The 27211-nt window shown below is 42.1% G+C and overlaps 1 protein-coding gene across 1 annotated transcript in view; it reads right to left on the reverse strand.

The window, feature by feature from the left end:
- Positions 1-19917: 19917 nt before the first annotated feature.
- The window catches only part of Baz1a (bromodomain adjacent to zinc finger domain 1A), a 101248-nt gene continuing 93954 nt past the window's right edge, over positions 19918-27211 (reverse strand). The window contains exons 25-27 of the mRNA XM_042677815.1: positions 24314-24456; positions 22221-22308; positions 19918-20903 (exon numbers count right to left, since the gene is read on the reverse strand). Of these exons, the coding sequence (XP_042533749.1) occupies positions 20707-20903; positions 22221-22308; positions 24314-24456 (428 nt within the window). The 3' untranslated portion in view covers positions 19918-20706. The remainder of the gene's footprint in view (positions 20904-22220; positions 22309-24313; positions 24457-27211) is intronic.

Raw genomic sequence — 27211 nt, forward strand, 5'->3', positions numbered from 1 at the left:
TTTCAGTTGAAATTATCCATTTAGTAGGCCACACGTGGGTGGCAGCAAATATTGAGTGAGGATTAAATGATTAGTAATTAAAGAATAGCCTTGGAAAGGAATGTCAGTTCTGCTACCGGTGGTGGTTCAATTTCAAGCTACAGCTGCCCTAAGGCTGTTTGGTTGGCTGTAAAATGGGTATGCTATTACTTTCTTTCTGGGGGAGGATCAAGTGAGATAATGTATGTAAAGCTCCTATACAGCCCAGAAATAAGAACCCTGGGGCTATTTTTACCTTCCATAGTGAAGAAGAAAGCATTGACATATATATTTATAAATTACATGTAATATATATATATATATATACATAGATAGATAGATAGATTTTTTTTTTTTTGGGTCCGGTCGTGGGGCCTGAACTCTGGGCCTGGGCGCTGTCCCTCAGCTCTTCAACTCAAGGCTAGCGCTCTACCACTTGAGCCACAGCACCACTTCCGGCTTTTTTCTTTTTGCTTATGTGGTGCTGAGGAATCGAACCCAGGGCCTCGAGCATGCAAGGCAAGCTCTCTACCACTGAGCCACCTTCCCAGCCCAGATAGATAGATTTTTTAAAGGCTGGACATGTTGCTCACCAGTAAGGACACCTGCCTCATAAGTGTGAAGTCCTGAATTCAAGCTCCAGAAACACCAAGGGGAAAAAAAGCCACATGTGCTATATTTTTTTAAAATAAATTATATATATATATGTATATATGTGTATATATACATATATTTATATATATATAGTTTGCTTTTTAAGGCCAGACTTATCACTCACCTGCCTTGTAAGCGTGAAGTCCTGAATTCAAGCTCCAGAAACACCAAAGGGAAAAAAAAAGCCATATGTGCTAAATATATATATGTAGATATAGATAGATAGATAAATATACACACATACATATATATATATACATATACTATATATATATATATATATATATATATATATTTAAGATTAGGGTTTTTTTAATTAATTAATTTTTTGGCCAGTCCAAGGACTTGAACTCAGGACCTGAGCACTGTTCCTGAGCTTTTGCTCAAGGTTAGCACTCTATCACTTGAGCCACAGCGCCACTTCCAACTTTCTCTGTTTATGTGGTACTAAGAAATCAAATCCAGGGCCTCACACATGCTAGGCAAGCACTCTACTACTAAGCCACATTCCCAACCCTAAAATTACTCTATTTTTTGACAGTCCTAGGGCTTGAACACAGGGCCTGGATACTGTTACTGGGCTTTTTAATTTTTGTTAGTTGTGAGCTTGAACTCAGGGCCTGGCCTCTGTTCCTGAGCTTTTTCCATTCAAGGCTACCACTCTACCACTTTGAGCCACAGCTCCATTTCCAGTTTTCTGGTGGTTAATTGGAGATAAGAGTTTCACAGAAGCCAGGTACTGGTGGCTCACACCTGTAATCCTAGCTACTGAGATCTGACGATAGCGATTCAAAGCCAGCTGGGGCAGGAAAGTGTGTGAGACTCTTATCTCCAATAAACCATTCAGAAAACTGGATGTGGCACAGTGGCTCAAGTGGTAGAGCACTAGCCTTGAGCTGAAGAGCTGAGAGACAGCGTTCAAGCCCAGAGTTCAAGCCCATGACTGACCAAAAAAAAAAAAAAAAAGTTTCACAGACTTTCTTACTAGTCTAGCTTCAAATCATGATACTCAGATCTTAGCCTCCTAAGTAACTAGGATTACAGACGTGAGCCATCTGCCTGGCTATCTCTGAGCTTTTTTGCTCAAAGCTAGTGCTCTATCACTTGAGTCACAGCTCTATGTGCACCCTTCCTTCCTTTCTTTCTTTCTTTCCTTTCTTTCTTTCTTTCTTTCTTTCTCTCCTTCCTTCTTTCTTTTGTTCTTTCTTTCTTTCTTTCCTTTTCTTTTCTTTTTTTTTGGTGCTCAATTGGAGATGAATCTTATGCACTTTTCTGTATGGGCTGGCTTCTAACCCCAATCCTTAAATCTTGCCTCCTGAGTAGTTAGGATAACAGTCATGAACCACTAGTGCCCGGCTTATATTTTAAAAAAAATTTTTTTTTTTTTGGGTCCGGTAGTGGGGCCTGAACTCTGGGCCTGGGCGCTGTCCCTCAGCTCTTCAGCTCAAGGCTAGCGCTCTACCACTTGAGCCACAGCGCCACTTCCGGCTTTTTTCTTTTTTGCTTATGTGGTGCTGAGGAATGGAACCCAGGGCCTCAGGCATGCAAGGCAAGCACTCTACCACTGAGCCACCTTCCCGGCCCCTATATTTAAATTTTAATCAACATGATAATTGTACCTAAGTCTTGGAATAATGTGACATTTCAGTGCACGTATACAATATGTAATAATGAGATCGGGGTAACTGACATATCTACCATATCTATAATTTTTTTGTGTGGTTGGGAACATTCGAAGTTTACTAGCTATTTGAAGTATACAGTGAATTGTCAAACCATAGTTTCCTTACTGTGCTGTAGAATATTAGAAGTTATTCTTCTTCCCCAGCTGTAGCCATTCACTTCCTCCATTCATCTCTCCACACCCTTCCCAGCCTCTAGTGACCACAATTGTACTAAAGGTTTGTGGGTATTTTTCCCCCCTTTGGTTGCGGGGCTTGAACTCTGGGCCTGGGTGTGGTCCCTGAGCTCTTCAGCTCAAGATGAACACTCTACCCCTTGAGCCACAGTGCCACTTCTGGTTTTCTGATGGTTAATTGAAGAGTCTCATGGACTTTCCTACCTGGGCTGGTTTTGAACTGTGATCCTCAGATCTCAGCCTCCTGAGTAGCTAGGATTACAGATGTGAGCTACCAGCGCCTGGCTTTTTTTTTATTTTTATTTTTTAGCCAGTCATGGGGCTTGAATTCAGGGCCTGGACACTGGCCCTAAGTTTCTTTTGCTCAAGTCTAGCAGTCTACCACTTGAGCCATAGCGCCACTTCTGGCTTTTTCTATTTATGAGGTACTGAGGAATCGAACCCAAGGCTTCATGATGCTAGGTAAGCACTCTACCACTGAGCCACATCACCAGCCTTGTAATCTAGTTTTATATTTTGTTTGCTTTTGTGCCAGCACTGGGTTTGAATGCAGAGCCTCACATTCTTACTTAGCTTTTTCACTCAAGCCTGGTGTTCTAGCACTTAAACTATATCCCCACCTCTGACTTTTTGCTGGTTAATTGGAACCAAGAGTCTCTTGGATGTATCTGCTTGGGCTGGCTTTGACCCTTGATCCTCAGATCTCAGTCTCCTGAGTAGCTATGATTTCAGCTGTGTGCCATTGGTACCCAGCTTACTCTAATTTCATGCGATCAACGTTTTCAGCTTTCACATATAAGAGCGCATTTGGTGTATGTGCAAGTGCTAACTTGACCACTGCATACATGCTAGACATGAAGCAGTTCCAGCCCTCATTGATTCTGAAGGCTCAGCTAAAGTTTATGCAAAATGGAAAAGTGAATACCCACTAAGGTATAGTCTCCCAAGCAACAATCTAGGTGTGGATTCAGTGCCCTAGAAGAGTTGGGAAATCATTTTTAGGACCTATCAAAATAATGAATGTGATAGAGTATATGCATAATATTCTGTTTGGATCCCACTCTCTGACAAGAGCCATCTCGCCTCCCACAGCTACTTCTTGACAAAGCCAAGTGTAAGTGCCAGGATGCACACTGCCTCCAAATGCCCTTTTCACTTACATGCCCCTTTACTCTCGCATATCCTTCCTAAGCCACGCCCACTGAAAGACAGGAGGAAGCAAGTCACACACTCCACTACATCCAAGTTTTAATTTAGACCTAGAAAATCAACTCAGTGAGAGGCAAGGGCTGCAGTCTGATCTCCATGACTCACTCTGACCACAGAGTTCAGTGTGTTCGCCCATCTCATCACTGGCTTGTTCTAATTTAGGAGCATGACCTCACAGTAGAAGAACGCAGCTGTCTGTCACACGAAGATGTAATGAAGTAGCAGCAGCGGTGAAATGTGTAAGCAGTGAATGGAGTTCAAAATAGTCTGTGGTTATGGACACCAGCTTTAGTGGTAAAACTACATCCCAACATACTGACTTATTAACTCACAGGCTTACCAGCACCAGTGAATTTGTACTACAGTAATAATTTGATTGACTTGTTAATAGTTATGGTAGGTTACCTATATAGACCATATAACAACAGAATCTTGCTGAGCACCAATGGTTCACGTCTGTAATCCTAGCTACTCAAGAGGCTAAAATTTGAGGATTATGGTTCTAAGCCAGCCCAGGCTGGAAACTTTGTGAGATTTTATCTCCAATCAACTACTCAAAAAGCCAGAAATGGAGCTGTGGCTTAAGTGGTCGAGGGTTTGCCTTGAACAAAAAAAGCTCAGGGACAGTGCTCAGGCTCTCACTTCAAGCCCTAGGACTGGCACAAGAAAAACCTCTCAAAAACAAACAAAAAAACAGCCAGGCACCAGTGGCTCATGCCTGTAATCCTAGCTATTTAGGAGGCTGAGATCTGAGGATCCAGGTTCAAAGCCAGCCCAGGCAGGAACACCTGTGAGACTCATCTCCAATAAACCACTGGCACTGTGGCTCAAGTGGTAGAGTGCTCGCCTTGAGCTGAAGAGCTAAGGGACAGCACCCAGGCCCAGAGTTCAAGCCCCATGACTGACAAAAAGAACAAAAAACAAAAAACAAAACAGAAACTTGGGTTGAAGGTAGTAGAGTGCCAGCTAATGACTGAAAGCATCAGGTACCAAGCTTAAGTCCCGCTCTCAGGGGAGGAAAAAAATAGAATCTAAAAGAAGAAACTGGCTTGGCACCGGTAGCTCACAACTGTAATCCTAGGTACTCAGGAAGCTGAGATTTGAGGATCTCCAGCCTGGGCAGGAAAGTCCTTGAAACTCTTATCTCCAATTAGCCACCAGAAAACTGGAAGTGGCCCTGAGACTTAAGTGGTAGAGCGCTCGCCTTGAGCTGAAGAGCCCAGGGCCAGCCCCCAGGCCCAGAGTTCAAGCTCCACGACCACCACTACCACCACCACCACCAGAAGAAGAAAAGGTAGAAGAGGAAGGAGAGGGAGGAAAGGGAGAAGGAGAAGAAGGAGAAGAAGGAGGAGAAGAAAAAGGAGGAGGAGGAAGAGGATGAGGAGGAGGAGGAGGGACAGCTTTGGAGTCATTTATTGTAAGTGTGTGTGTGTGTGTGTGTGTGTGTGTGTGTGTGTGTGTGTGTGTGTGTGTGTATGTTAACAAAATGAGCTCCCTTCCTATAGCTTAGTCCATTCCTTCCCTTCTCCACAGTTTAACATGCTCCCTTCCTAGGCAACACTAGGCCCAGGTAGCAAAGGCAGTAAATAATCAACTTCTAACCCCTTTTACCTTAGGATGGTACTTCTCTGGGGCAGCTACCACTATATAAGGCAACAAGAGCCCCTTAGAGTGACCTTCAGGTCTGGGCAGTTGCAGGACCCTTATCTACTATTTGGACAGCAGCCATAAATCCTAGTCTGCCACACCAGGGTCTCTGCCTCCTATCCCCTTCTAGCCACCCTCCTAAACCCCTTAGGTTATTTAGGTCACCCCAGACAATAGCCAGGGCTTCTTCTCACTTCTCCCTTGTGAGAAGGTTTATGCACATGTGCAATAAACCTTTCTTTATTCTCTGTACCTGGATGTCTGCATGGTTCTCTGGCAAAGTCTAATTTATCTTATTTAAGCTTACAATGTGTGTGTGTGTGCTGCTCCTGGGGCTTGAGCTCAGGGCCTGGACTCTCCCTGAATGTTTGAGGCTGGTGCTGTACCACTTGAGCCACATCTCTACTGCTGGCTTTTTGGTGGTTAATTGGAGATAAGAATTTCATGGTTCTTCCTGCCTAGGCTGGTTTTAAACTGTGGTCCTCAGATCTCAGCTTCTTGAGTAGCTAGGATTACAGGAATGAGCCACCGTGGTCTAAAAGCTATAGTTTGTAATCAGCTAAAACTCATAGACAAAAAAATATAATGAATGCATGAAAAATATATATTAACAGTTACAAATAAGTATAGGAGAGAGATTAAGAAACTAATTCAAGAATGAAAAAGCTCTGAGTGCTGGTGGCTCATGCCTATACTTCTAGCTACTTAGGAGGCTGAAAATCTGAGGACTGAAGTTCAAAGTCAGCCTGGGCAGTAAAATCTGTGAGACACAGATTAATATCCAATTAACCACAAAAGCCAGAAATAGAGTTGTGGCTCAAGTAATATAGCACTAGTCTAGTGCAAAAAAGCTGAAGGACAGCATCCAAGCCCTGAGTCCAAGCCCCAGATCAGTCCCAGGACACACACACACACACACACACACACACACACACACACACACACACACACACACACACACACACACACACACACACACACAGAAAAAGAACAGGGCTCGCGCCTATAATCCTCTCTATTCAGGAAGTTGAGATATGAGGATTGTAGTTCAAAGTCAGCCCAGGCAAGGAAAGTACCCAGAGATTCTGATCTCCAGCTAACCACTCAAAAACTGGAAGTGGCACTGTGGTCAAAGTAGTAGAGAACCAGCCTTGAGCAAAAAGGACTCAGGGACAGTGCCCAGCCCCTGAATTCAAGCTCCATGACTGCCAAAAAAAAAAAAAAAGACTATATTTATTCTACTTATTCTTTATTTGATTACATTTATTGAGTACCTCTCTTGGGGCTGGAAATGCAAAGTTCAAGCCCTTGCCTTGAAGAGAGGTAGCCCTGTAAGAACACAGCAAAGTGGCCCACAGTTATGAAATAATCCTACGCATGCTGAAATGGCCTATGAATGAGGGGGCAGAAAAGGAAAAAGTCATAGTACAGAAAAATTGTGTGTGTGTGTGTCTGTATTTGTGTATTGGGGCTTCAACTCAGGGCCTGGGCACTATCCCTTAGCTTTTTCACTCAAAGCTGTCATTCTACCACTTGAGCCACTGCTCCACTTCTGGCTCTATTTGATGGTTAATCAGTCTTATGGACCTCTAACTGTGATCCTTAACTCTCAGCCTCCTGAGTAGCTAGGATTACAGGCATGAACCACTAGCATCCAGCACAATTATACAAATCCAATGTGCATGTGCAAAGCATAAGAAAATCATAAATAGTGCTATGTTGTGGTATATGCTATAATCCTAACACTTGACAAATTGAGATAAGAGTATGGTGAGTTTGAGGCTAGAATGGGCTATCTAAATCAAGGCTGGTCCAGGCTACAGAGTGAGATTCTGTTTCAAAAACAAATAGCCAGGTATATGTAGCTGTTTATCTGTAATCTTTACTACTCAAGAGGCTGGGATCTGGAATACTGAGGTTTGAGGTCAGTCAGGGCAGAAAAGTCTGTGAGCCAGGCTAGAGGTATGCCTCAGGTAGAACCCGTGACCAAGAAAGGTGAGAGCATGAGACCCTAAGTTTAAATCTTATTATCAGTAAGAGACAAAAAGTGAAAAAACAATTCCAGATAGTATGCTGGAGTCTCTAGGCTTGGTAGAAAATAAATGAAGAATGGAAGGTATAGGTCTTATGAGCTCTTAGGCAATCCCATAATCAGAATTCTATTCTGCAGGTGATGAGGAAGACAAGATTTTTTTCAAGTTTTTTTTTTAATTTTTGTTTACATTTATTTATTTTTTTACAGTATGGAGCTATGAACTCAGAGTCTTACACTTGCAAGGCAGGTGCTCTACCACTTGAACAACTCCTGAAGCCCTCTTTATTTCTGAGACAACCTGTGTAACCCAGGTTGGCCTGAAATTCAACGTAGAACAGGCTTGCCTCTAACTCATAATCCTCCTGCTTCAGCTTCCTGAGTGCTGGGATTATAGATATGCCAGCATATTCAGCTTTGAATGTGTTTTTAAAAGAATAGCTAAGGGGTTGCGAATGTGGCTTAGTGGTAGAGTGCTTGCCTCGCATTCATGAAGCCCTGAGTTCGACTCTCCAGTACCACATAAACAGAAAAAGCCAGAAGTGTGCTGTGGCTCAAACGGTAGAGTGCTAGCCTTGAGCAAAAATAAGTTCAGGGACAAGCTGGGTGCTGGTGGCTCACGCCTGTAATCCTAGCTACTCGAGAGGCTGAGATTTAAGGACTGTGGTTCAAAGCCAGCCCAGGCAGGAAAGTCCATGAGACTCTTATCTCCAATTAGCCACCAGCAAAAAGGAAAGTGGTGCTGTGGCTCAAGTGGTAGAGCACTTGTCTTGAGCTGAAGGACTCAGGGACAGCGCCCAGCTCTTTTTTTTCTTTTTTTTTCCATTTGTAGTAGTATATTGGAGATAGAGTCTCATGGACTTCTCTGACTGGCTGGCTTTGAACCATGGTCCTTAGGTGTCAGATTCATGAGTAGTTAAAATTACAGGTGTGAGCCACTGGCACCAAGCTATATGGTTTGAGTTTTTTTGTTTATTGTTTTGTTTTGTTTTCCTCGTCCTGGGGCTTGAACTCAGGGCCTGGAACAGTTCCTTGAGTCTCTTTTTGCTTAAAGCTAGCGCTCTACCACTTGAGCCACAGAGCCTCTTCTGGCTTTGTTGAGTGGTTTCTTAGAGATAAGAGTCTCAAGGGGACTTTTCCACCTGGGCTGGCTTCAAACAATGATCCTTAGTTTTCAGCCTCCTGAATAGCTAAGATTACAGACATGAGCCATCAAGTGCCCAGCATTTAGTTTTTAAATATAGTGAGACAGTGGTTTACTTGTTTCAGAACTATTTGTTACAAAGAATATTCTTTCAATTTTTAAAAACATTATTTTGGATTTAATATTTTTTACTTTGTTATTATAAATTATATATTATATTATTACTTTGTTATTATATATGTACAAAAGGATTACAAATACATGTCAGGCAATGAGTACGTTTCTTTCTGGAAATGCCACCTATTCTCTTGCTCTCTCCCAGATTTTCCCTCTCATCCCCACCTACAAGTTGCATAGTTCACTTTCAACAGTGTCCAGTGCTGAGAAGGTGGCTTAGTGGTAGAGCGCTTGCCTTGCATGCCTGAGGCCCTGGGTTCAATTCCTCAGCACCACATAAAGGAAAAATCCGGAAGTGGCACTGTGGCTTAAGTGGTAGAGCGTTGGCCTTGAGCTGAAGAGCTGAGGGACAGCACCCAGGCCCAGAGTTCAGGCCCCACGACCAGACCCCCCAAAAAACAAAACAACAACAACAACAAAAACAATGTCCAGTGACCACCACTACTGCACTTGTTCACCCTTTCCCCCTAATTTGGATTGTGTTGTATATTTTATTTATATATATATCATGTATTAGCTATACAATGGGATTTCATTGTTGTATTTCTATATATGCATATATTGTACCCTGATCAATTTACCTACTCTATCATGCCCTCTTCTTAAAACAATTTTTTTTGAAAGTTAATGAAATTTAATTATGGAAGCTGTCTGGTTTTAATTCTCAGCACTGTCTTGAAAAACCTAGCAGTCTTAAAACTGCAGAATCCAATGGGAATGTCTCTATTTCCATCTGACTTAACTTCTATACAACTTCTAGCTGTCTCTGTTGACTGATCACTGTTCCTCTCTATCTCTTGATGATTCCTCCTTGTGCTTCTTTTTTTTTTTTTGAGTTCAGTATTATATATATTACAATTTGCCTTGTTATAATACATTTGTGGCTTTGTGATAAAAATAACTCAGGGACATATGGAATTCAAGCTAATTTGCGTAACTGTCACAAGAAAAAAAGCATTAAATGCATTTCTGAAATAAGTATTATCATTTAATTTCAGAATCTCAAAAAACCAATAGATCCTGGCCTTGTTTTAAAAAAAGTTTAGTTAAACACTAAGCTAGCTAAATAGCCTTACTGAAAGGATAAAGTGATCTAGAAAACACTTTCCCTCTAATCTCAATCTTTCATCAATGGAAGAGGTGAGGAGAAAAAGTAGACAATTTCTTTAGCAGCATATATGGCTAAGTCCATCAACCACCTTAATCTAGAATGTCCATTAGTGACCCCATGAAAAAGAATTGGGCTAATAGCAAAAGTTACCCATTTTGTAAGCCAAAAGGCAACAATTTTAGGGGCTTTTTTTTTTTTTGGGTCCGGTCGTGGGGCCTGAACTCTGGGCCTGGGCTCTGTCCCTCAGCTCTTCAGCTCAAGGCTAGCGCTCTATCACTTGAGCCACAGCGCCACTTCCGGCTTTTTTCTTTTTGCTTATGTGGTGCTGAGGAATGGAACCCAGGGCCTCAGGCATGCAAGGCAAGCGCTCTACCACTGAGCCACCTTCCCAGCAATTTTAGGGTTATAGTAAGTAAAGTACTTTCAAAATACTTCAAAAACTTTTCACCATAAACTAGAGGAATCATCTCTTCATTTTTAAGAAAGGAATAACAAAGTAAGAGGCAATTAAACTAAATTCATTTTCAATCCTCTTAGAACAAAAGAAGTGAAAAATAAGGGTTGATTAGCTAAGGTTTGTGCTTGAACCAAACTAATTAATTATAGTGATTTTAAATGGCAACAGCTCATGACTGGGCAGTCTGACAGTTCTGAATACTTTTGCAATAATAATTTTTTGTTGTTGTTGATCGTGGGGCCTGAACTCTGGGCCTGGGTGCTGTCCCTCAGCTCTTCAGCTCAAGGCTAAACATTCTACCACTTGAGCCACAGTGACACTTCTGGCTTTTTCTGTGTATGTGGTGCTGAGGAATTGAACCCAGGGCCTCATGCATGCAAGGCAAGCGCTCTACCACTGAGCCACCTTCCCAGCCCTAATTATTTTTTCTTAACCCAAAGACGCTGAAATGATCCGGTCATGCAATGTTCATCTTATGCATTCTGCATCTCTTTGCCGATCTTGTAGCTAAGGACCTTATTCCAATCAATCTTAGTATGTGTAACTGGCAACTGTCGACGTAAGGCTTTGAAAGCAGTGTCTGACATTGTCTGGTAATTCTCACTGATGGCAGTTTGGTATTCATTTTCTGCAGCTTCTACAATCTTTATAAATTCTTTCGCTGTTTGCACCTCATTAGATACTGTTAGAAAATCTTGTATATCTTTATGACTTACTAGTTGAACATTACCATCTTCATAATAATGAATCTGAATTTTCAGGATGCCAACTACTTGAATGCTTGAAGGACTGACTGTAAACTTTCATTCTGACCTCCAACGACCATTCCAAACGTTTTTTGCTTGGAACTGATGCGATAGTTGTTCACTTCTCTCTTCTTGAAGCTAGCTGAAAGCTTCTTTTTTATCTTCGGGAGTAATCTTCACTTTTGTATCTGTCATATCTTTGAAAGAAGCCAGAAAAAGTACCACATCTCCTTTCTCATTCTTTATAGGAGCTATATCCAGTAAGGCACCAAAATGGAGACCCATTCCTTTTATAGAACATAATTTCTCCTTTGAATTCTGTCTTTTCCTCCAGTGACTTTTCTATTGGAAGCCTCAGTTGCTCATTGGTTTCAACCCCAGATAAAAACTTGCAGCTACAATTCTTCTGCATGACTTCAGTTCGGGCAAATCCAGCAAGCTCGCAGAAGCCATCCGAACAGTAGCCTAGGGGAAAGCCTTTTGACACGTGTGCATTAGCCAGGATAAAATTGTTATGTGTTCCATCAACACGCGTGGCGATGGTGTCCAGGAAGGTGTTCTGGGGCGCCAATAATCCTTTCATTACCGGCATCTCTCCAGCGCGGTGTGAGATTCTCCATCAAAGTTTGTCCGGAAGGAAAATGCCCAAGCAGGGAGGAGAGCTTGAAAATGACGGCAGGAGAGAGGGGGGCCTGGCGGGGTGTGGGGCCGATCCTGGAGATGGGTTGGGGTGTGGGGGGGGGGGGCGCAAGAATGGAAGGAGGAGAGCCAGGCGCTGGTGGCTCACGCCTGTAATCCTAGCTACTCAGGAGGCTGAGATCTGAGGATCGAGGTTCAAAGCCAGCCCGGGCAGGAGAGACCGTGAGACTCCTATCTCCAATAAACCACCAGAAAACCGGAAGTGGCACTGTAGCTCAAGTGGTAAAGCGCTCGCCTTGAGCTGAAGAGCTGAGGGACAGCGCCCAGGCCCAGAGTTCAAGCCCCACGACCGAATGAAAGGAGGAGAGAGGCCGCGAGTCCCAGCTGCCGAGGTCGAGGCAGGGGCAGCGCAGCGCGCTCCGAGCCCGCCGCACCTCGAGGCTCAGCCCCGCGCTCCCGCCCGCTCCGGGGACCGCCCCCCCCTGCCCCGCACCTCACCTGCCAGGTGACACACGGCCCGCCAGGCGCCGCCCCACACCCCCCTCCTGATCTCCAAGGGGCGCTCCTTAAAACAATTTTAAAAAAGTGCATTACTCCAATTTCATACACATATATAAAGTCGTTTGACTATATTCACTTTTCAAATTCATTTTTAAACGGCTTTTCAGATGTTTTAACCATCCAAATTCTAACATGCCATTGAGTTTTAGTTTTAGTTGCTTACTGATGGATTGAACTGCTAGCAAGGAAGCAATTTTAGGGGAAGGGCTAATAGATGAATGAGGATTAGAATAGTCCAAGAAGTTTTTTTTCTGCATGTATGAAAACAGAACAATGAAACTTGTTGAGATTGTTTTAAGAGTGTGTGTAGTGAGGGCTGGGAAGGTATCTCAGTGGCAGAGTGCTTGCTTTGCATGCATGAGGCCCTGGGTTTGATTCCTCAGCACCACATAAGCAGAAAAAAGCTGGAAGTGGCGCTGTGGCTCAAGTGGTAGAGTGCTAGCCTTGAGCTGAAGAGCTGAGGGACAGTGCCCAGGCCCAGAGTTCAGCCTCCACATCCGACAAAAAAAAAAAAAAAAAGGTGTAGTGGGACCCTGGGGATTGGTGGGCAAGAGAATTGAAAGCATCCATCCCAGAAGACCACACAGACACAATCACATATAGGAAAATGAGTTTATTGTCAGTGGAGGTTAACAAGGCCACCTCCCTGACGGGAGAGGGAGAAATGGAACCTATCTCTATTCAGGGGCATCCTTATACCATAGGGGCTAGAGGTGGGAGGTACTCTTTCATGCGCAGCTGCTGAAAACAGGGCGTAGGTTTAGGTCTGGGCAGAGAATGGGAATGCAGATCCATCCTGGAGAAACTGGCAGAGACTGGCAGGAGTCCCTGTGGAGAGTTCTCTTGTCTTTGTGGAGGGTAGGGTGGAGTTCAGGGCTGGGTAGAGGGCGCTCTGCTGCAGCAGCTGGGGGCTAGAGATACATGCTGAGGCCCTGTCAAGCCCCAACTGGAAGAGGCCATACTAACAGGAATGATAGCAAAAATGAGGTTGACCAGGATACATTGATACATTGTTTGCATGTGTGGAAATGTCACAATGAAATCCCATTTTTTTTTTTTCCAGTGGTGGACTTGAACTCTGGCTCTTCAGCTCAAGGCGAGTGCTCTACCATTTGAGCCACAGTGCCACTTCCTGTTTTCTGGTAGTTAATTGGAGATGAGTCTCATGGACTTTCCTGCCCAGGTTGGCTTTGAATCGAGATCCTCAGATCTCAACCTCCTGAGTAGCTAGGATTACAGGGGTGAGCCACCTGGGCCTGGCTGAAATCCCCTTTGTATAGATGTATGCTAATTAAAAAACCACAGTAACTGCCACCCTACCCCCTCCCCCCACAAAAAAAAAGAAGAAGGGAATCTCTCTGGTATTTTATGAATGTATTTCTGTGTCTGTAGAGTAACTTTTTTTTTTTTTTTCATTTTCTTCTTTCTGGTCCTGGGTCTTGAACTCAGGACCTTGGCACTGTCTCTAAGCTTTTAATCATTCAAGACTAGTGCTCTACCACTTGAGCGACAGCTCCTTTTCCAGCTTTTTTTGGTGGCTAATTGGAGTTAAGAATCTCATGGACTTTCCTGCCTGGGCTGGCTTCCAACAGTGATTCTCAGATCTCAGCATCTTGAATATTGAGCATTACAGGTGTGAGCCACTGGTGCCCAGTTTGAAGAGTAACTACTTTTTTTTTTTTTTTTTGGTCAGTTGTGGGGGTTGAACTCTGGGCCTGGGCGCTGTCCCTGAGTTCTTCAGCTCAGGGTAAACACTCTCACTTGAGCCCCAGTGCCACTTCCAGTTTTCTGGTGGTTAGTTGGAGATAAGAGTCTCACGGACTTTTTTGCCCAAGGCTGGCTTTGATCTCAGCCTCCTGAGTAGCCAGCATTTAGAGTCGTGAACCACCAGTGTTCAAGAGTAACTTCTTATTCTGTTAGTAGAAACAAGTTTTAAAGAAGTATGAACCGGGGGCTGGGAAGGTGGCTCAGTGGTAGAGTGCTTGCCTTGCAAGCATGAGGCCCTGGGTTCGATTCCTCAGCACCACATAAGCAAAAAGAAAAAAAAAAAAAAAGAAGTATGAACGGTGACACAAACCCATAATTCCAGCCAATTGGGAGGCTGAGGCAAGAGGGATCCGAATATTTAAGGCCAGTCTTGGCTACATTGTGAGATTCTTACTATGTATGTTTTGGAGACAAACCCTATGTTTTTGTTTTGTTCCAAAAAGTATGGAGTTTAGCCAGGTGCTGGAGGCTGAGATCTGAGGATTACAGTTTGAAGCCAGCCAGGACAGGAAAGTTTGTGAGACTCTTATCTCCAATAAACTATCAAAAAACAGCCAGAAGTGAAGTCATGGCTCAAGTGGTAGAGAACTAGTGTTGAACAGAAAGCTTAGGGCCAGTGTCCAGGCTGAATTCAAGCCCAAGGCTGGCACACACAAAAAAGTCTGGTGTTCCTACTATGCGCCAAACACTGAGTATGAGATGGTGAACCAAGTACATGGGGTCTCTCCTGTCAGAGGCTAACAGGGTTCCTAGTACACACAAGGGACAGACTACCCTTCCAGGAAGTCTTCTAAAGGCAACCACATGGAGACATTCTTTGTGGGAGAATAAGGCCATAGAACTAGACTGTAGTGGACAATGAGTAGGACAAGACAAAGCTGGAGTATAAGAAGCCGATTAATATAAAGCCAGATGAACCATGTCCCAAACTGTGCTCTGGGGCTCCCCTGGAGGGGAGCTTCTTGGATATGTTTGATTGTTATTATAAAGTTTCAGAAGTCAATAATGAAAACAGTTCTTTCTGGACAATGTCACCCTTTCCTTAGCTCAGCTGCTTGGATATTTTTAAATTTTAAGGGAGGCACAGTGACATCTGTTGGATATCACAGAAACTACTATTGAGCTCCTCCCTCCCTTCTTTCCTTTCGTTTTCTTTCTTATTGTGCTGGTCCTGGGTCTTGAACTTAGGGCCTGTGCACTGTCCTTTAGCTTTTGTACTCAAGGCTAACACTCTACCACTTGAGCCTCAGGCTCCACTTCCGCTTTTCTGATGGTGGTAAGAGACTCACACATTTTCTTGCTTGAACTGGCTTCAAACTGTGACTCTCAAACCTCAGCCTCCTGAATAGCTAGGATTACAGGCATTAGCCATCAGTGCCTTTTCTGGTTTATAGTTTAAATCCTTGCTGGGTTTCTTCTCTTTGTGATAAAAGGAAGTTCCACGGGAAAATGAGCATGGGCCTGGCAATAGGATAGATAGTGTCCACTCTGATTCCTAAGATTTGATAAATTATACAGATCCTCAGAGGCCAAATTGTTCACACATGAACATGGTGGTGAGGATTTACTGTCCTTTGATTCATTAGGCTTCCCCAGTAAAAGGGTCTGGATCTTTTATTTATTCTAGAATGCTGAGGATCAGTCCAGGGCCTTCTGAGTGGTAAGCAAGCACTCTACCTCTGAGCTACACAAAGAAATTAGTATTAAACCCTTTTAGGTGTTCTAAAAGTAGTATGGTCACTTTTGCTTAGAATGCCTTTCCTTTTAGAGATCCATACTGAAATATTTACAAATGAAGAGGTGGAACAGTGGACTTTTCTTCAAAAGTATATAGGAAAGGAGGAGGAACACAGATGGAGAAAGCACGTTTGGCTGTGAACATGTTAAAAGACTAGTGATGTGATTTTGAAGGTGCTAAACATTTCCTATAATAAAAAGGGAAGAGGGAAATACTTCTCTGCACATTGGTTTCTAAGCTCTGGGTGACAAAGATTATAGAAGAAGACGGGAGTACAAGCTTTTACTGGGTTATCATAGGGCTGTAAAAAATAAGAGGGTTGGTTGGTTCACTTAGTTGGCTGGGTCTTACATAAATAATCTTGGCCCTATATAGGGAAGCTCTTTCCAAGGACAGCTGTTTGCTTGGCTGTCTCACCAAGGAACACACTTTCTGACCCAAATTTGAACAATGAGGCCCATTATATTTTTATTATTATTATATATTATCAGTTATAGGGCTTGAACTCAGGGCCTGGGCACTGTTCCTGAGCTCTTCTGTTTAAGGCTAATTAATGCTCTACTACTTTGAACCATAGTGCCACTTCGGGTTTTTGAGTTGTAAATTAGAAATAGTTTTATGGGGACTTTTCTGTGTAGGCTAGCTTTGAACCTTGATTCTAGGATCTCAGCCTCTTGAGTAGCTAGAATTACAGGTATGAGCCAGCAGCATCAGTTTATTAATTATTGTATTTTGCCAGTTCTGGGCTTGAACTTAGTACCTAGACACTATGAGCTGCTTTTGCTCTAAGCAAACACTCTACTACTTGAGCCACAGCACACTTCTAGCTTTTTCTGTTTGTGTGGTACTAAGGAATTGAACCCAGGACTGCATGCTAAGCAAGCACTCTACCACTAAGCCACATTTTTTTTTTTTGGGGGGGGGGGTCAGTCCTGGGGCTTGAACTCTGGGCCTGAGTGCTGTCCCTCAGCTCTTCAGCTCAAGGCAAGCACTCTACCCTTGAGCCACAGTGCAATTTCCAGTTTTCTGGTGGTTAATTAAAGAGTCTCACAAACTTTTCCTGACCAGGCTGGCTTTAAATCCTGATCCTCAGATTTCAGCCTCCTAAGTAGCTAGGATTACAGGTGTGAGCCACGAGTGCCTGGCAAAAGTTTAATTTAATTTTTTGCTGGTCCTGGGGCTTAAACTCAGAGCCTAGGCACTGTCCCCGAGTTTCTTTTACTCAAGGCTGGCACTCTACCACTTGAGCACAGCGCTACTTATGGCTTTTTTCTGTTTATGTGGTACTTGAGGAATCAAACCCAGTGCTTTATGCGGGCTAGGCAATCATTCTACCACTCAGCCACATTCTGAATCCTTCCCCCCCTTTATTTTTTTTGGTCATGGGGCTTGAACTCTGGGTCTAGGCGCTGTCCCTCAGCAATTCAGCTCAAGGCTAGAGCTCTACCACTTGAGCCACAGTGCCACTTCGGCTTTCTAGTGGTCTATTGGAGATGAGTCTCATGGATTTTCCTGCCTGGGCTGGCTTTGAACCTCGATCTTCAGCTCTCAGCCTTCTGAGTAGCTAGGATTACAGGCGTGAGCCACAGGCACCTGGCCCCATTATTTTTTATTTTATTTATTTTAATTTTTTTCCGGTCGTGGGGCCTGAACTCTGGGCCTGGGCGCTGTCCCTCAGCTCTTCAGCTCAAGGCTAGCACTCTACCAACTTGAGCCACAGCGCCACTTCCGGCTTTTTTCTTTTTGCTTATGTGGGGCTGAGGAATAGAACCCAGGGCCTCGAGCATGCAAGGCAAGTGCTCTACCACTGAGCCACCTTCCCAGCCCCCCATTATTTTTTATGAAGTAGAAATAAAGGAAGTATTTGATGTTTTATTATAAGATTAATAAGGGATGACATTGTCAAAAAAAAAAAACCCCAGCCGGGCACTGGTGGCTCACACCTGTAATCCTAGCTATTCAGGAAGCTGAGATCTGAGGATCACAGTTTAAAGCTAGCCCAGGCAGGAAAGTCTGTGAGACTCTTATCTCCAATAAACCACTAGAAAACCGGAAGTGGCACTGTGGCTCAAGCGGTAGAGCACTCACCTTGAGCTGAAGAGCACAGGGACAGCGCCTAAGCCCAGAGTTCAAGTCCCATGACCGACAAATAACAACAACAAACCAGGAAGTAGGTACTCAAAAGGGGTGGGGTGGGGTCAAGGGAAAAGGGGTACAAGAATGAAAAGCAGAGGGTGAAAATGAAAACAAGAATCCAATTTATAGCCTACAAAATTAAGAGGACTGAGGGAAGGGATGGTAAGAAGGAATGACTAAGAATATTGAAAGGGGTGACACTGATCAAGATACATTGTATTAATAAACTGCTTTGCTTGGGCTGGGAAGGTGGCTCAGTGGTAGAGCGCTTGCCTTGCATGCCTGAGGCCCTGGGTTCGATTCCTCAGCACCACATAAACAGAAAAAAAAAAAAAAGCTGGAAGTGGCACTGTGGCTCAAGTGGTAGAGCGCTAGCCTTGAGCTGAAGAGCTGAGGGACAGCGCCCAGGCCCAGAGTTCAGGCCCCACGACCGGACCCCCCCAAAAACCTAAACAAACAAACAAAAAACTGCTTTGTTAAATGGCAGCTCCTTTGTACAACTAAAGATAATTAAAAAAAAAAAAACTCATTACCAGACTTATGAAATGGTAACCCCTCCATATAATACCTTAATAACACTAGAATTGGGGGAGGGGGGGAGGATTGGACTGGGAGGGGAAGAATGGGAAGGGATGGGAGGGGGAAACAAAGGAGGCTACAATGCTTGATAAGAAATGTACTCATGGGGCTGGGAAGGTGGCTCAGTGGTAGAGCGCTTGCCTTGGGTTCGATTCCTCAGCACCACATAAGCAGAAAAAGCCAGAAGTGGCGCTAAGGCTCAAGTGGTAGAGCACTAGCCTTGAGCTGAAGAGCTGAGGGACAGCGCCCAGGCCCAGAGTTCAGGCAAAAAAAAAAAAAAGAAAGAAATGTACTCATTATCTTGCCCACGTAACCCCTCTGTAGAGTATTTTCACACAAAAAAAACACTAAAATTATATTTTTAAAATGATTTATAAGCTTTTGGTTATCCTTAAAAAAAAAAAAAAAAGTTTTTTTGGATATAAGGCAAAAAAAAAAACCAAAAACCTGAGGCAAATGAGAACTATAGTTAGTTTCAATTAGAAGAAATAGATTTAAGAGTTCAGTGTACAAAGTAGTGACTAAAGTTAATACTATATTCTCTATCAGATTTGGATATCAAATCACTATCAGATTTGGAGTGTTCTCATCACAAAAATATGAGGTAATGTTAATTAGCTCCATTTAGTCTATCTGTAATGCTATGCATATTTCAAAACACACACACACACACACACACACACACACACACACATATATATATATATATATATATATATATATATATATATATGTAAAAATTTAAAAAGGAGTGCCAAAAATAAAGATTTTGCCTTTGGAATTTCAAAATAACATGCATACTTAAAAAGACCAAGAGCTCCTTCTGTTTGGGGGGAGTGGTAGATGTTCTTAGGTCTACTTGGAAAGAGTTCAAACTAAATCTTTGATCTGCTAGAATTTCTAACACATGTGAACTCTGAACATACTTTATTCTACCAGATGTTACCAAGTTGTTCAACTCAGACTTGGAGTTATGATTCTCTTTGTGGATTTCCAAATATATTTTTTTTAATTCTTGATTTGTCCATTTCCTTCCAAAAAGTGGTCTAGATTGGTGGAATGTTTCTTTCCTCCCCACCCCCCCTCTGACCCCAGCAGTTCTAGGGTCTGAATTTGGGACCTTGGGTTTGGTTGTTTGGCTGTGCTCTACTATTTGAGCCATCCCGCCAGTCCAGCTTTTGCCTCATGCACACGAGGCAAGCACTGTACCACTGAGCCACTTTCCCAGTGCCCTCCACAGTACTTCTTAACTGGATGCATGGATTCCTTGCCTTTCCTCCTGTTAGTGAGACTGCAAGAATGCCACCGTTTAGAGCTATCTTCTCCAGGGTATGGGGATACTTGGAGACAAGACTAGCCAGCATCCCTTCCTATGACTTGGGTATATCAAAAGCAGAAGTATAGATTTCATGGTAAAAATTCCAGAAATGCCAAATACTTGAAAAAAAAAAAAGCATCATTTTTATTTGTACACTTAAAAAGTTGTACATAAAAACTCTTAATACAGTTCTATAAAACTGCCAGGGGAAAGGTAAGGTGATACCATTTTTTATTGATCATTAAGAAAGTTATCCAGATAAACAAAAAACACAGTAAATTGTTTAAAAAATTAAAGAACATTTTCCAAGTATAAATTTATAAATATAAAACAAATTCACAAATTACTCTGGATGCTAAATAAATATCTAGTTAATAAACTCCAACTTAATACCTCCAGCCAGCACTGGTATAGCACTTCAAGAATAGAAAATCGGGCTCATTCATACTAGTGTTGAAACAATGTATCCTTTCTGATTCTTAAGACACAGAAACATGTTTCTAAACTGTGTGTGCTCTAGTGGACTTGTCTGTAGAGACAAATCCCCCTTAATACTACAACTTCTAAAAAAATTTCAGTGTCAAATCATAGCTGAAAAAATATTTTCCAAGTATCTGGACACATGAATTGATCTCAAAATATACAAAAGCCTCTGTAAACCAGTACTATTATCCAATACATCTATCAAACTTATTAGATACTAAACAAAACTGTAGCAAAGGAAGTCTTTCCTACATTCTCCTGAGTGCTTAATATCAAAGTTGAGAATATAGTGCAGGCCACATCTCAATGTGGTCAATCAGTTGTTATTGCATTATGCATAAATGTCTGCTTAAGAGCATGATTTAAGGTTCCATTTTCATGAACAATTTGTTTTTTTCACAAAGGCATCATACACTCTTTAGAAGGGCAAAATTAGATCCGTGACTTTTTGGCAGTTGGCGGTATGCTAACTTGGTCCACATTGCTCGGTGCCACATGGAGTCCAAGCTTTTGAGCTTGAACATGAAAAAATGCTTGAAGCCTAGTTCCAGCTTTTGCTTCACTTGTGTTACGAGGGTTGTACTCAAAGCAGTTTGAAAACATTAACTCAATATCATCAATAAACTCAGCTAGAGAGAAAAAGAACAAACAAGATTAGAATGAAAAAATACACTTCATAAAGACAATCTATATATCTTCCAACTTCATTAAGAAAATAGAAACTCTTCTCCCCTTCCCTTCATTTTTTAAAAGAAAGAGTGGTGAGCAAGTGGTTCATGCCTATAATCCATGCTACTCTAGAGGTGGGGATTGGGACGATAGTGGTTTGAAACTATCCTCAAATGTTTTCATTGGGGAAAAGTTTGTGAGACACTGTCCCAACCAACAGTGGTGGTATATGTTTGTCATGGATTGCCACGATCAGAAAAATTTAGTTTCAGGCCAGCCTGGGGGAAAAAACTTTGCAATGCATCACCTCAACAAAAAAAGCTAGGTGTTGGTGGAATATGCCTATCATCCCAGCTACAGTAGTAAGTGTAAATGGGAAGAGTGAGGTCCAACTGGTCAAGTGCCTGCATACGAAGCATGAAGCCCTGAAAGTTCAAAAGTCGTTTTTGTTTTTTTTTTTAAAGTTAGCCCATCCCTCAAAAAGAATGAAGACAGAATTGGTGTTTATAATTGTTTAAATATAAAAATTTAAAATTCTTATTGGACATATACAATTATATACTATGTAATTATAAGAAAATCCTTTTATTATTATTTTTAAATTTTTTTTGTCAGTCCTGGGGCTTGAACTCTGGACCTGAGCACTGTCCCTGAACTATTACTACTTTTTCTTTTTTTGCTCAAGGCTAGCACTCTTATCACTTGAGCCACATTGCCATTTCCGGCTTTTTCTGTGTATGTGGTACTAAGGAATTGAACACAGGGCTTCATGCATGCAAGGCAAACACTCTACCACTAAACCACACTCCAGCCCAAGAAAATCCTTTTGTCTGTCCTTTCCTTCTTCCTTCCCTCCCTTCCTTCCTTCCTTTCTTTTTCTTTCTTTTCTTGGGGGGTGCCAATACTTGGGCTTTAACTCAGGGCCTCATGATCCTGGCCTGGTTTTTTCCATCAAGACTGGTGCTTCTACCGCTTGAGCCACCACATCTCCTCAATTTCCAGCATTCTGTTAGTTAATTGGAGATGAAAGTATCAGATTGTCTGCCTATCCTCAGATCTCAGCCTCTGAGTAGCTAGTATTATAGGCATTAGCTCTAGGCTCAAAACACTTTTCTGATAAGACCAGATTCTACAGAATATCTAACTTATTAGTCCTAAACCATCTTTCATTTCTGGATAAGCATTTTATGGATTCTGGGAATGCCACCTAAACTAACTCCATATCAGCTTCTATACCTCCTAAACAACAAAAAATCAAAAGAAAACAAATTACTTACATGCTAATTTATATTCACATTTGTTCACTTTTTCTCGAATTATATTTAAGGCAATAGGTTTTTTAATGATGTCGTAGTAGTCCGGAACCTGTAAAATAATTCCAGTTATATCTTGCCATACTTAAAAAGTTTATTGAAAATGCAAGGTTAAGTACATAAAGATTTTATACTTGAAAAGCAACTTAATACTTTTGAATGCTATTATTCCATAAATTTCAGTCATTATAATGCTGTAAAATACTGGATGTAATCCCAGAACTCAGAAGGCTGAGGCAGATCCCTGGGTTTCACTATGTAGAGACATTTTTGGACTTATACATCTAAAAAACAATGCATGCATTCATATACATATTTTAAATGAACATTACTGAGTTTGTAATAAGGAATAGAATGCATGTGATAAAACTTTTAAAACAAAAACAACCTATGAGGATTTTTCTTTTTCTTTTTATTAGTCATGAGGTTTGAACTCAGAGCCTGGGCATTGTCATTGAGCTTTCTTGCTCAAGGCCAGCGCTCTATCATTTTTTGCTAAACTATTCAATATTAAATAATCCTTTAAATTCTTAATTCAGAAATTGCAAAGTAGAATTCTGACATCACTTTTTTACTCAGAAAGCCTCACTACATGGACAAATGAGGTCCTTTACAATACAATCATGCCTGAGATTTAACTTCATTCAAGCTACCCACTAGTGCCCACATTCTCATTTTTGGGTGTTTAATCTATAGCCTCCTTTTCCTAAAATGCCCTATTCCATCTCTCACCACTGAAACTGTTATTCTTTTTTGAACAACCACTCCTAACAGCTAGTTCATGAAACACTTTTTAATTCCTGATATTTTCTTCTCAAATCAACGTCCAGTCCTTCTCCATCTGCACCATCATTACAACTGCCAGTACAGCTCTGTGAGACAGCAGGTACCGTGCACTCCTGAGTATGGCCAGGCCATTCATGCTATCTTATATTAATACCTTCTCAGAAATGCAAGTGGCGGGGCTGGGAATGTGGCTCAGTGGTAAAGTGCTTGCCTAGCATCCATTAAGCCCTGGATTCAATTCCTTGGTACCACATACACAGAAAAAGCCAGAACTGAGCTGCAAGTGGCACTGTGGCTCAAAGCTAGAATGCTAGTCTTGAGCAAAAAGAAGCTCAGAGACAGTGCCCAGGCCCTTAGTTCAATCCCCAAGACTGGCCAAAAAAAAAAAAAAATGTTGGCCAGCAATCTAGATCTAGTATATCAAAAACCCCAGAACGGGTCTCAGAAATATCTTTTTTTTTTTTGGGGGGGGGGGGGGAGGCGGCAGTGTGCAACAAGGCTTAAACTCTGGGAGCTGTCTCTGAGCTCTTTTGCTCAAAGCTAGTTGCTCTATCACTTTGAGTCACAGCTTCACTTCAGATTTTAAGTGGTGTATTGGAGCTAAGAGTCTCATGGGGACTTTTCTGCCTGGACTGGCTTTGAACTGAGACACTCAGATCTCCTCCTTAGTAGCTAGGATCTCAGATGTGAGCCTGTAATCAGAAATGTCAGAATTAACTTTTAACAAGCTCTCCAAATGATTCTCATGTTCACTGAAGTTTGAGAACCATTGCTGGGTACAAGAGAAATATCACTAATGGTATCAAGCTGAATTAACTATATATTTATTATATAAAACAATCAAAAAGCATCATTTATAAAGCCTCAGACACAAGATTAGATGGGACTGAAGAGATCATGTTGTCTAACTACACACTTTTCAGTACCAATATCAACCTTCTAAGTGTATACTTTTATAAACAGACAATGGATAACAGAAGCTTTGACAATTTCAAAGTTGTCATAGACTAAATCAGGCTATTATATACAAACACAATTTTTTTTTTTGTCGGTCATGATAGCTGAATTCTGGGCCCAGCTGGGTGCTGTCCCTCAGCTCTTCAGCTCAAGGCTAGCGCTCTACTACTTGAGCCACGGCACCATTTCTGGCTTTTTCTGCTTATGTGGTACTGAGGAATGGAACCCAGGGCCTCATGCATGCAAGGCAAGCGCTCTACTACTGAGCCATCTTCCCGGCTCCACAAACACATTTTTATAAGGTATGTTATTACCTGGATTTTAGAAACAAGTTTCAAAAAAGGCCAGCTGTCATCATGTCGTACCAATTCTACAACAAGCTGTTCAAAAGCAGACAATTCATGAACTCCTCCCTGTCGGCCAGAGCTCCTTCGATTCAGTGGCATAGGAGAAGATTCTGAGTAAATCAAGACATTTTAAGTAACAGCAAAGCAAAATACAGATCAAAAAAGCTTATTCTAACAGATAATAGATCCATAAGAGATATAAACATCTGGGTTATGATTTCCTTTTTGATCTTAAAAATTTTCATTAGAAACAAACATTCATTGGAAATAGATCATAAAATAAAGTAATAAAAAAGAAAAATCTAGAACACAAAGTTTGTGAATTATGTTTACCCATTCTATAAAAAACATTTTCAACTATAATAAAATGAAATTAGGTATTTTTTTTTTTTTTTGCCAGTCCTGGGGCTTAAACTCAGGGCCTGGGACTGTCCCTGAGCAAATTCTTTTGCTTAAGGCTAGCACTCTTATCTCTTGAGCCACAAAGCCATTTCTGGCTTTTTCTGTTTATATGAGGAATTGAACCCAGGGCTTCATTCATGCTAGGCAAGCACTCTACCACTAAGCCACATTCCCAGCCCCAAATTAAGTAATTCTCTAATATTTTCTACAACATACTCTTTTTTTTTTTTATTGTGAAAATACTGTAGAGGAGTTATAATTACATGGTCAAGATAATGAGTACATTTCTTATCAAGCATTGTAGCCTCCTCCTTTGTTTCCCCTTCCCATCCTCCCCCTGCCCCCCATGCAATCCTTCCCCCTCTCTCCCCGCACCAAAGTTGTAAAGTTCGTTTTCGATATAATGACTTGTACATCTCATTGTTGCAATGGGTCCACCTGTATCCCATTTAAATGATTTATGAGTACATTTCTTATCAAGCATTGTAGCCTCCTCCTTTGTTTCCCCTTCCCATCCCTTCCCATCCTCCACCCTACAACATATTAAGAACCTCTGCAGATCTAGAAACCAGCCCTTTATGTAAATTATCTTGGGTATTTAACAACTGGGTACAGGTGACTCATACCTATAATCCTAAACTACTGGGCTGGAATGTAGCTCAGTGGCAAAGTGCTTGCCTAACAGATGCAATGCTCTTGGTTTGATCCCCAGTATCATAAAAACAAAAAACGAAAACCTAGCTACACAGGAGGCTTAGATCTGAGACCATAGTTCAAAGCCAGCTTGTGCAGGAAAAGAAAGTCCATGAGAATTTCTGTTGTTGTTGGTCGTGGGGCTTAAACTCTGGCTCTGGGCGCTGTCCCTGAGCTTTTCAGCTCAAGGTGAGCACTCTACCACTTGAGCCACAGAGCCACTTCAATTTTCTGGTGGTTAGTTGGAGATAAAAGTTTCATGGACTTTTCTGCCTAGGTTGGCTTTGAACCACGATCCTCAGATTTCAGCCTCCTGAATAGCTAGGATTACAGGTGTGAGCCACTACTGCCTGACCTTGAGATTCTTATCTCCAATTAACCACCAAAAAAGCCAGAAGTAGAGCTGTGGCTCAAGTGGTAGAGTGCTAGCCTGAACAAAAAAGCTCAGGGATAGTGCCCAGGCCCTGAGTTCAAGCCTCAAGACTGGCATAAAACAAAAAATCCTTAAGTGTATCATTTTTCTTTTCTTTTTTTTTTTGTCGGTCGTGGGACTTGAACTCTGGGCCTGGGCGCTGTCCCTCAGCTCTTCAGCTCAAGGCGAGTGCTCTACCACTTGAGCCACAGTGCCACAGTGCCACTTCCGGTTTTCTGGTGGTTTATTGGAGATAGGAGTCTCACTGTCTCTCCTGCCCGGGCTGGCTTTGAACCGCGATCCTCAGATCTCAGCCTCCTGAGTAGCTAGGATTACAGGCGTGAGCCACCAGCGCCCGGCCAAGTGTATCATTTTTCCAAACAGGTTGGAGTTTAGAATTGATAAGAGGATGGGAAAAGGTAAGTTAACTCTCTCTGGTGTTTAATTACCTGGTAACTTCCCCCCCTAAAACATCAAAATCTGGTGACTATATAAATAAGAGTCTAGGCCATTTTCACCAGTAATTTCATGTATCCAAATAATTCAATAACATGATACCCATAATTCTTTGCAAAAATAGTAGCATTAAAAAAATTGTTTGGGCTGGGAAGGTGGCTTGCCTTGCATGCCTGAGGCCTTGGGTTCGATTCCTCAGTATCACATAAGCAAAAAGAAAAAAAAAAGCCGGAAGTGGCGCTGTGGCTCAAGTGGTAGAGCGCTAGCCTTGAGCTGAAGAGCTGAGGGACAGCACCCAGGCCCAGAGTTCAGGCCCCACGACCGGACCAAAAAAAAAAAAGAGTCTCACAGACTTCATTAAAAAAAAAAAAAAAAAAGTCTGTGAGACTCTTAAAAAAAAATAAAAAAATAAAAAAATTGTTTTTTGGCTGGGCACCAGTGGCTCATGCCTGTAATCCTAGCTACTTAGAAGGCTGATATCTGAGGATCCTAGTTCAAAGCCAGCCTGAAGAAAGTCTGTGAGACTCTTATCTCCAATTAACCACTAGAAAGCCAGAGGTGGCTCTATGGCTCAAAATGGTAGAGCACTAGCGTTGAGGGAAAAGAGTCCAGGGGCAGTATCCAGGCCTAGAATCCAAGCCCCACGACTGACCAAAAAAATCAACAACAACAAAAAAAACCACCCTATTTTTTTTTTAGAAATATCAAAGTTTTACTCCTATTGTCATAAAAAAGAGAAATGATTAAAGACAAAGAATGAAGAAAAGAGAAGAAAGAATTAAATTAAGAAAATATAGCTCAGTGGTTCTGGGCACTGGAGGCTCACCTCTTTAATCCTAGCTACTCAGTAGGCTGAGATCTGAGAATTGCAGTTCAAAGCCAGCATGGGCTGGAAAACCCAT

The sequence above is a fragment of the Dipodomys spectabilis genome, unplaced genomic scaffold (assembly GCF_019054845.1).
Source record: "Dipodomys spectabilis isolate Male_0828 unplaced genomic scaffold, ASM1905484v1 ptg000042l, whole genome shotgun sequence".
Lineage (NCBI taxonomy): Eukaryota > Metazoa > Chordata > Mammalia > Rodentia > Heteromyidae > Dipodomys > Dipodomys spectabilis.